The sequence below is a fragment of the Pelodiscus sinensis genome, chromosome 3, assembly GCF_049634645.1.
Source record: "Pelodiscus sinensis isolate JC-2024 chromosome 3, ASM4963464v1, whole genome shotgun sequence".
NCBI classification, from domain to species: domain Eukaryota; kingdom Metazoa; phylum Chordata; order Testudines; family Trionychidae; genus Pelodiscus; species Pelodiscus sinensis.
Window position 1 is genome coordinate 150,439,245 of NC_134713.1, and position 11,256 is coordinate 150,450,500.

At 39.6% G+C, this 11,256-nt stretch overlaps 1 protein-coding gene across 1 annotated transcript in view; it reads right to left on the reverse strand.

The window, feature by feature from the left end:
* Positions 1 to 7,203, reverse strand: part of LOC142828021 (usherin-like) — a 178,040-nt gene extending 170,837 nt beyond the window's left edge. The window contains exons 1-2 of the mRNA XM_075925196.1: positions 6,719 to 7,203; positions 1,152 to 1,317 (exon numbers count right to left, since the gene is read on the reverse strand). Of these exons, the coding sequence (XP_075781311.1) occupies positions 1,152 to 1,317; positions 6,719 to 7,203 (651 nt within the window). The remainder of the gene's footprint in view (positions 1 to 1,151; positions 1,318 to 6,718) is intronic.
* Positions 7,204 to 11,256: the final 4,053 nt, after the last annotated feature.

Genomic DNA, 11,256 nt, shown 5'->3' on the forward strand with positions numbered 1-11,256 from the left:
ATGTGGCTGACAGCCACAGCAGTAATATAGCACCCTTTGGGTGTCTGAAGTGCAGAGTTCATTAGTTCTACCTTAAGGTCACTCTTTTAATCCTACAGCCAAAATTTTATTCACACTACCACACTGTTATCTCAGAAAAAGAAAACTGCAAAAAAAAAAAAAAAAAAAAAAATCGGGGACAGCTTGGATACTTCTATGAGTGAGGAGATCAACACTACTAACAGAAATCACAGTAAATACACTTTAACAAGTTGCATGAATGATACATTAAGCCATTTCTTAAGTGTATCATTAACCAAATAACCTTAAGTAGAACAAAGAAAAACATTTCAATATCAGATAATTAGTGATAATTACATTTTTAGTTGAAATTGGCTTACAAACAGGATTTAGCATAGCTGATTGGGAATTATAAGATATGCAAATAATTTAAAGTATTTTAGTTGCTGTTGTATACATTGACTGATTTTTGTAAATATTTAAAAAATCCTGCTTGTCTTTCACAAGCTCTTTTAAATCCTTACAAAGTTGATACGTCAAGGGCAGATTAATTTTTAAGTTGCAGGGGCTTTGTCTTTATAATGTGCATGACACTTAATAAAAGTAAAGTTTAGTGTTGTAATGTACTTGATCTGACCCTTGCCCTGCAGAGAATGCTTAACTTTGCAAATCATAAATAGTCTGTCTAAAGCAACAGAACTATCCACAGTGCATAAACATAAGCATATACATAACTCTTTGCAGGATCAGGGCCTTTGTGTCTATATTTGAGTGTGACATTGCCCTCTAGAGGCTATGATACCAGATACTAGTATCAGAAAAAAGTGTTCTCTTTTACCTCCAGTGCTAGAGCTTTGAGTTTGTGGGACAGAATGAAGAGATGTCCACCTCTGCTTCATCAGGTCAAATATGTGCTATTGCAACAATGCTAAAGTAGTGTTTATTTCAAAATCCCTCCCCCCCACTCCAAAAAAAAAAAAACTTACACAAAGGGCTTGATTCAAAAATATCCCATGAGCTACTAATGCCTAAAGGGTCCCTGAATTTATCATTCGTTGATAAATATTTTCCCTACAGTCTTGGTGCTTGTGCAGATTTACCACACTCACTTCTGGCATTTAAGGAAACTTTTTTATTATTATTTTACTCACCTGCACGCTAAGATGAATCCATTTCCTCACAAGAATTCTCCCCAGTGTCATTACTTTTATTGGTGGCTGCAAACCATTTACTGTGCGATAATAAAACATGCTCTCTTTTTCGGAGACTGTGAGTTTGAACACAGTCTGCCCATCAATAGCCTTTTCCATCACACACCTTTGAAAATAACCAAGAAAAACAACATAAGGTCAGAGGCACACACGAAGACACACTCAAGCCAAGGTGCTATGCAGAAAAGTGACACTAACCAGAATGTATTTAAAAAAATGTTAAAAATATAACCCAAGTGGGTGTTCAGCAAGATAGGAGTCACAGTATACACTGCACATTAGGAAGACTATTCCTGCTAAAACCCTCTTTAACTTGAAAGGAGAATCTTTATTTACAATTTATTCCCCACAGTCCCACTTCCTTTCTTCATGGATCTATGACTGAAAACATGGTGGCTGGCTACAGTCTGTAAAACTAATGTTTAAGATTCTGGTTCATTAGTTTCTTTGCTGTACCTTTCCTACAAACTTGGTGCATGATGACAAGGCTAAGCCATTTGCATGCTTTCTTTTAATTGTAATATTGTGGACTGGAAATATGTGCCAGAAGGCTACTATTTTTCCACAGATCAGAACCAGCAGAGTCATCAGCAGAGCAAGATTCCCACACAATGATTTGTAGATATGGCTCTACCCTTTCTAGAGAGCCCTCGAGTTTCAAAAAGGTTGTTCAGTCAATCCTTAGCTTTTCTGCAGGATTTCAGGTTAACTTCAAATGCAGCATGGACACCGATGGACAAGGAACTTGACTGAGGCCACACAAACTCATTTCACATCTCTAGCTTTGAAAGTAGTTTTACTAGTCTCACCATGTTATCTGCAGCTAGGCAACAGACCTAGGCTACATAGGCTACATCGTAAAGTATTTTAGGCATTACTGAGTGGGCAATCTAAAGCTGAAAAGCTTTATGTTGCATTATCAATCCATCAAGCCATTCAGGCAAAATTCCGCTCACCCATCCATGAACATATACATAAAGAGCCAGATTCTGATCTCAGTTACACTGAACTAAATCAGGAGTTAAACCAGTTTTACACTCATATCTCCATAGACCTCACTGGAGCAAGAGAAACCAGAATTTGTTTCAGTATACTTTATTTTCTATTAAACCTTATTCCTCTATGATGGCCACTCTTCCCGTACACACAAGGGTATCACAGCAGTTGGTTTATTGGTAAAGGTACCTTTGTTGTTAACTGACTCACATTTAAAACCACTAAGAGAAAAATAAATGGAATTTGACTGTCACTCTTTTTAGCCTCCAGGGATGTTGTCAATAAAATTTACTTGCCAAACACAGACTCCTATTTTCCAAGCCTACTAAAAACACATTTCTGAATATATTGTTGATTGGTCTTCTCACTCTTTTGTTTGCCTGTAAACATGCTAGTTTTGGTAGATAATAAATGTGAGAGAAGGCACAGCTAAGTAGCAAAATATTTAGGAACTGGATTTACCCAGTTCCTGGATAAACAATAATTGGATTATCCAGGATTTGTTCATTTTACTTATCTAAAACAAACAACCCCCACATTTTTTCTCCCTCCCCCCAGTGTCATGACTTTAAGAAGGCAAGTGACCTTGATTTACTGGATTTTGAAAACTGGAAATTACAGATATGAATTGCGACCTACCCCTGAAAAAAGAAAAAAGAAAGAAAAAAAGCGAGATGTGTGTGTGAAGAGAAATTATGTCAATAAATGAAGAGAAATTATGAAATACGCATAAGGGTATCAGTTCTGGTTAGGACCGGTATTTTGCATTTCAACCAGACCCGTGAAAGGGAACAGCCATTCTCTGTGACTGTTCCAACTTTCTGGTAAAATACATCTGTAAAGACCTACTTCCTGACTGCAAAGTTCTTGGAATCCACACCTGCCAGCTATTCAAAACAAAAACAAAAACAAAAACAAAAACAAAAACAAAAACAAAACAAGAAAAAGAGATGAAGGTGGTCTATTGCCTCTAGAAAGTGCATGGTGGCATGAGGGGGAAAAGAAGACAGTCCAGGGAGGTTGGGATTCATCCTGTTATTGTCCAAAGGCAGAGAAATGAAAAGCTTTTTAAATTTCAGATGCAATGGTTATACAAAGATCATTCTTTCTATCTTAATGTTTCTCTTTTTTCTTGCCATACTGTCTTCAGTTTCTTAAAAATCTAACTAAAAGGGGAACATATAAATACTGCATACAAAACATGTCTGATAAGAGAATAGTAAGTCTGCAAACTTAGTACATTCAATATTAATTCTGCATCTATGGGGGAGGGGTCTTACTATTATGGGGTCTTGTCTCTCAACACTACACTCATGGGTATCATTCCTAGCTCTAGGAACAAAGTGGGATTGAGTGGTTAGGATTAGGGTCAGGGTCATCTCAAACAGCACAGGTAAGAACACCAATTGGAAAAATGGACGAGACTTGGATCAGTTATCCTTGAGATCAGGGGTCTAGTCCAACACTGGGTAAGTTTTCAGTTAAGCTGAAGTAAAACAGATACTTTCCTGTCTCCTTAAGTGTTGCCAAGGCAGTTGTGTAAAGCCTTGGCCAGTACAGCTTCCACTTCAGTTCACCTTCTCTTTAGTCAAATGGGGTTTGGAGTGTCTCTCTGTTGTATAAAGATTTTTTCTGATGCAGGAAGGGCCTACAAATGCTATGAGCAAGTAAGAAAAGGTTTACTACAGACGCTGTATATCAAAAGTGAAAAATGCAGCTCTCTCTGTCTACTCTGCCGATGTTGCTTTTTCTGTGGTGACCTACATGCCTGCTGAATCAGACATTGGTTAAAGCCTATTTGTGTGGCACTATGTGGGTGACTGGCTTTGTATTACCATTGTATGGCCCAATACGTCTATCTGCATAAAACTCCAACTGTTTCCTCTGTCAGGTTGAGCTTTTGTTTCAAGTTTGGTCTGCTAGACCACCAGTTTATAATCAACCATAGATTAATCAGCATAATATGCACATATATGTACTGAATATTTATTGACAAAATTACAGAAACTGCTGATATCCAATGCAAAAATTGAACAAAAACATTCAAATTTGATACTTTAAAATCCTATCTCCATAACAACTGAAGGCACTATATATGCCCCTTGTATAGTCATTTATGGTTCTGCAAAAGACTGCAAAATAAGGAATAAGCCAACAAAGAACCAGGCCCAAAATCTTGTCTATGCCTGCTCCTATCTAATAGAGGTCCTAATTTGGCAAAGTATTTAAATATATGCTTAAATTTTGTCGTGATATCACACTGAGTGACTTCAATAGGACCACTAATATATTTAAAATTAAGTCCACATTTAAGCACTTCGCTACATCAGGGCTACAATTATTCCTTGAGATACAGTTAAAAGAGCTTGCTGTTTGGTTCTGAATGTTCTGCCTTTATAACAATGATGTCTGTATGTAGGCGCAGGTTAGTCTCCCCATGTTGGACTTTACATTTTGTAGCTCTCACATGATCTAGGGGTCTGTACTGTATTTTCAGAGTAGCTAACTTCAGAGCCTATAACCCTCTACAGATATATCACAGCTGATTTTCTCCGTTAGCATAAGTACTAGGGTCCCACCCTTTTGTTGTAGAAGGCATCAGATTCAGTCACTGATTTTGACCACAAAAACCGTATATGAATGCAGAGAATGCAGGTCTATTGACAAGATATGGGGAGGGAAAAGGGGGGGATAGCAGCTGGAGTCCTGGGCCCTTTAAATCACCACCAGAGCACTGCACTGTGCTCTGGGCAGCAGTGAGGGCTGAGGGGAGGTGGGGTGTGCACCATGCGCCAGGCAGCTGACATAGAATCCTAGGGCTGGAAGAGACCTTAGGAGTCATGGAGTCCAGCCCCCTGCCAAAGCAGGAGCAACCCCAGCTAAATCAACCCAGCCAGGGCTTTGTCAAGCTGGGAGTTAAAAACCTCTAGGGATGCAGATTCCACCACCACCCTAGGTAACCCGTTTCAGTACTTTACCGCCCTCCCAGTAAAGTAGTTTTTCCTAATATGTCCTTGGTCCTGCCCCTTCTGGGAACACAGGGCCACCCCCCTCACCTTGCCTAGGGTCCATGGAGGCTGTCGGCACCCCTGTATGCATGTGGTCCACAGCATATGGCAAGGGCTTAATTACAATTACTCGTTTCATCTTAACATTTGTGCTTAGAACACAACAGCTTTGCCATGCTGTTTGAAAACCAAGAAGTTTTGTCTGAGATGAGTAAAAATATCATAGAATCATAGAATAATAGGACTGGAAGGGACCTCGAGAGGTCATCGAGTCCAGCCCCCTGCCCTCAAGGCAGGACCAAGCTCCGTCTACACCATCCCTGACAGATGTCTATCTAACCTGTTCTTAAATATCTCCAGAGAGGGAGATTCTACCACCTCCCTTGGCAATTTATTCCAATGTTTGACCACCCTGACAGTTAGGAATTTTTTCCTAATGTCCAATCTAAACCTCCCCTGCTGCACTTTAAGCCCATTACTCCTTGTCCTGTCCTCAGAAACCAAGAGGAACACATTTTCTCCTTCCTCCTTGTGACATATAAACAATCACGTATCTAGAATGGCACAGAAGAGCATATTAAAGTTTTAAACCTTAATCTAATAAGTTATTAACAGCACAGATAGGGAAACATTTTATTTTTAATATAGGTTCACCATGAAGATATTATACTTTTCACATACTATATTTTAAAGGTCACCTGCAAAGAGAAAAACTTTGGGGCTTTGGCTCTTCTTTATGATAAAGTCAGCTTGAAAGGCTGTTTGTTTGTTTTTTTAAACCTGCTTTTGTTTAACATTAGATTCATATCCTCTCCAGGCTGAAAGATGATGGGAGAACTAATATAAGAATATGACAATTGCTAGGAAAGTGAAATTTAAGCAATTGAGAAATGGAGCCATTTTTAGTCAGATTTTAAACACTTATTCAAACATCAATGGCTAACATTTTGAATAACATAAGCCTTCGTTAAAAGGGTTAGCACCATTTCAAATTCAATAAAAATCCCTAAACTTTTCACCAACAGAAATCCACCTTATTCCTAACCCTGTCAGAAATCCTCCAAAAATACTGTGACAATCAGACTTTATACTCCTAATATTTCTGTGTTTTTAAAAACATTAGGCCAGCTTCATCCATCTTAAAAGAAAGTGAAAATGAGCACAAACCTATTTTTAAAAAGTTATTTACAAGTAATCTTTTAAAAAGTTGATATAAATTAGGATTTAATACATTTAACTGAAAAAATGAAGATGGGTTTGTATATGCATATCCCCATTGAAATTAATGGCTCTACTCATGAGTAACACTGCAGGAACAGACTTCATTAGCCTTAATATTTGCTGAGCATGAAGTCTCTGATCTGAAATATAATTTTAAAAAGGTCTTATACTTTCTTACAATACACCATTGTTAAATTTTAAACAACAAAGTAATAGTAGCCTTGACTACCATGACTGATTTTTTAGAGCACCAGGAAAGTAAACATGTGCAACACTACTTACATTACACCTTCTTGCTCAGGTTTCAGCCACACCGTTAAAGTAAATGAAGCTGAGATCTGCTGAGAACGAGGAGTAGAAAAGCAATCCTTGTGATTATGGAAAATAAAACCTCTTGAGTTCTTGGAGGAGCCTGGATGCAAATCATTCTTGTCTTCTGAGATACAGGTGCCAAGGCCTGTTGAGAAAAGTGCAGTGTAGGAAGCAGGTGAAGATCTATATGGACACCCCTGAATACAAAACCGTTGAGTACAGGACTGAATACTTTCAAGAGCAATAGAACTATGACAAAAAGTACTTCGGTCTGGCAATCCACAGGTTGCTTGAGTTGGCACAACAGACACATTCTTGAAAGCTCCCACATTTTCTAGCTTGGGGAAATGCCCCTGTGATCTAACCAATGATAGGAAGGCATAAAAAGCCAAGAGTAATGTTTCAATGGCATGAAATAGGAAGCCACAGCCCAAGGAAAGAACCAGGCAATTCATGTTTACAAAAAAGTGTCCTGGTGCTAAAACATCCCTAAATAAATAATTCCATCCATCTCAGCAATGATGCTTTCAAGTAGGGTGGTTCTAAAATGAGCTTCATCTTTGGGAAACCAACGCAGATTTGCATTTTTGCAGGACGTGGATATTCTTCCGGCCAACAGCACAGACGTGGATGACCACCAGCATCTGTAAACCGAGACAAACAGACAGTATCCATGGGATGAGTGCTACATTTAAAAAAAAATTGAAGACATCCTGTTGGAAATATTAGGAGCCAAAATCTTCCTTTGACTACAGGTCAGTGAGGCAGGCCTGCAGCCTGTTCAGACAAAATTCTCTTTAAGTTCAGTCTTATTTAATTTGTGGGGGTTTTGTTTGGGTAAAGAATGTAGGATTAGTCCTAATGGAAGTTGCAGTGTTTGGCACACTTTTATTATAAAACACACGATAAATTCAAAAGTAATGAAAATGCTGTATTATATAAAAGCACAGTTTAGCTGCCAAATATATGGATTTAAGTTTTTTTTAAATTAAAACCTTAAACTTTGCAACATAACTGTATAGCTCTACAGTTTCATATATAAGCTACACAGAATACGAGCTGTATACTGCTATACTTAAAAGTTCACAGGGTGTTCAACTGTACAAATGCCATAAACTGTTCACCTGCACTTAAGACACAAAATCCAACACACAAATGGGAAATTAAAGGTGCATCCAAAGTTTGAATGAAAAATGTTACAGTTTAGGTTTGCAAAGCTCTGTCTTACCCCTATTGTCCTTTTGATGCAGCTCCTTTTAGCTCTAAGTAAAGCTGATTAAAAACATATCGCCATCTGCCCCATGTAAACCTTTTCACAGAAAATGTCTGCACTGATACTAGAGACAGATATATAATTTTGGTTATATATGGACAGCTAGCACTATTTAATTACAATTGATAAATAAGTTGAGTTACCGTTATTTATTGCATTTCAAAGAAGAAGATACTGCTCCCTCGGTTTGACAATTGGCTCACTGGCAGGAACGCCAGCTGCCGTTGCCTGGCAACACCATGCTAACCCCACTTACTCTTAGTAAACAGGTCTTGGCAGCAGGAACACTCAGACTCACAGGTAAGCACTTTATTAACCAGAGTGGGAGAGCAGTCTGCTCTCTAGCCTGGCTGCAACAGCCTAACTCAGTGGTGGGCAACCTGTGACCTGCATGTGGCCCATTGGGATTCTCTCTGTGGCCCACAAAACATTTTGTTTACCATTACCCACGTGCATTGTTGGCAGATTCCACTGGTTTCCATCCGCATATGAAGTGAGGTGCGTGCTGATTGCACACAATATTAATTGTGAGAGCTATGCATTCCCTCTGCAGCCAGTCAAAGTGCTGCTATGGTTCAATTGGCACATCCCGCATAGTCTAGGTTTGCAAGTACAGTTAGCAAAACTAGCCTATCCTGGAAGACCATCTTGGTTACATCCACTTAGATGAGGGATGACCACTCATGTGACCCACTAACTAGCCCAAATTGCCCATCACTGGCCTAACTCTTCAGGCCAGCATCTAGTACTCCTCACAGTGGGAGACACACACTTACTAGCCATACATTCATCATTTCAAGGTAGAAGAACACACCACACACACTCTTCTTTTTCCTCCCCTCATGATTGAAAAAAGTACATTGTCAAGCAATTTTCCAGTCACTCAAATTTAAGGGATAAAATATTTAATACAGCAAGTGATGACAACTTGTTCCTTTTTGTGAGTTACAAAGGTTACAAGCATTTAAACTGCTGGAAAATAGACTTTAGTATGGAATCTCAAAACTTGGGCAGCATGTATCTGAACCCAAGCTGTAGGTTGTGCCACATTTGGCATGTTCTCTGCTGTCTGGCTTTGGAGGATTAGAGGCTGTGACCTGTGATGGTACTGCTGTCTGGCTAAGAATAGGTATTCTCATGCATCCCATACTTGATTTATGAGCTCAGATGTTAAGTGAATGCCACAGATGAGAACAGAGAAATATTTTTTTTCTGTTGGAACAATTTAAAATATAGGGCATTGTGTGAAAGCAGTTAGATTCATGGGTAAAACACAGGAGTGGAACATGGTATGACAGTGTGTAGGGTTTGGATTCTATTGTACAATACATTCTATTGTAACAACCTTTGTACAGTATCATTTGAAAATTCTATTTGCTAGTCAATGTTGTCCTGATAAAACATTATATATGACGTTATAAGACTCCTCTGTATGGTATGGACATATGTTCCAACCAGAGGTTGGCAAACAGGTTGCCTCCAACAAAGAAATGGGTGCTCTGATTTGCATTTGAGCCTTAAACAGCCAATAGGCAGGAAGGGAACACTGTTAAAAGCAGGAAACGTTCTATACAGACCTTTTGTCCCTTCATTACCTAGCTGGAAGTGTTTTTCAAAAGGGGGACAAAATTATGAAAAACGAGAAGCAATCCCCGAGACAGCTCATCTCTCTCTCCCTGCCCAATCACATTCACAGCACCAGAAGTGAAAAAGCAAGCATTCATTGAGCTCTGTGAGAAGGGGTTCTGACCTAAGTTATTTGGTCAGTAAGACTGATAAAAGCATATGGTGGGAAACGTTCCTTGAATCTGATCTAGTTTAAGTTTGACACCAATAGCTGTTTAACTTTATTTTCTTGTAACTATTTCTGACATTGATGTCTCATGACTTTTACTCACTAAATCTCGCTAAAATTTATTTGATCTAATCCAGTGTGTTTAAACTGAAGCATTTGGAAAACAATTTGAGGCAGCAAGTTGTGCACATATTGCTACTAAAGAAACCGAAGACTTCGTATACATTTGTGTTATCCAGCAGAGACTAGGCAGCACAGGATGTACATTTCTGGGAAAATCTAACACCTTGCAGTAAACTCTAGCCTAATAAGAGCCAAGTTGTGGTGGGCTGGCTGCAGCACACACAGACAGTGACTTGCATAGTAGAGGCTGTTTGTGAGAAGTCCACACAGAGGCTATAGCAGGAAAGCACCCCAGATTAGAGGGCAGAGGTGACACAGCTTCTGATTGTATCCTGGTGTATCACCGTATTTATAACATGATTCCACAATCACCATGTCACTTTCACATATATGGTTTTACACATGCTATACTAACATACCACGATTTGCAAACTTTGTGGCAATTATAGAATTATTCTGTTTTCTTTTCTGCTGTAGATGATAAATCTACTATATAACTGAGAAGGTGTGTCTAGACTACATGGCTCCGTCGACGGAGCCATGTAGATTAGTTTACTTGAAAAAGGGAAATGAAGCGACAATTTAAATAATTGCCGCTTCATTTAAATCAAAATGGCCGCCTCGCTGTGCCGATCAGCCGTTTTTCGGCACAGCATGGCAGTCTAGACGGGGATCTGCCAACCCCAGAACCCCTCGTCGGCAGATCCTTTATGCCTTGTGAAATGAGGCTTACAGGATCTGACGATGATGGGTTCTGGGGTCTGCAGATCCCCATCTAGACTGCCGCGCTGTGCCAACAAACAGCTGTTCGGCACAGCGTGGTGGCCATTTTGATTTAAATGAAGCGGCGATTATTTAAATTGCCGCTTCATTTCCCTTTTTCAAGTAAACTAATCTACATGGCTCTGTTGACGGAGCCATGTAGTTTAGACGTACCCAGAGAGTTGGTCTATGAGGAAGCGAGCCTCTCTGTCTGTTCAAGAACTCCTCTAGAACAGTGAGAACTAGAACCACCATATTTGGTATGCAGCTTCTTCTTATCATAACTGAAAGCAAGGTAAGGATTTGGTTGTGTATACAGGTGAGGGAGTAGCTCTGCCTTTTCCCCAATTTGTATGGGGCTGCATAAAACCATACTGTAAAGAGCCATTCGCCAGGCAGGTGAAATGGGGTGGCTGGAGGCACCTCCCTCCCATCTGGGCCCCAAGCTTTCCATCCCCCAGGTGCAGATGGCTGCACCTTCACATCCTCCCCAATTCATACAGGAACATTGCTGGCTGTTGCCCTTCCTCAGGGTATGAGGAGAAAGTGCAGTCT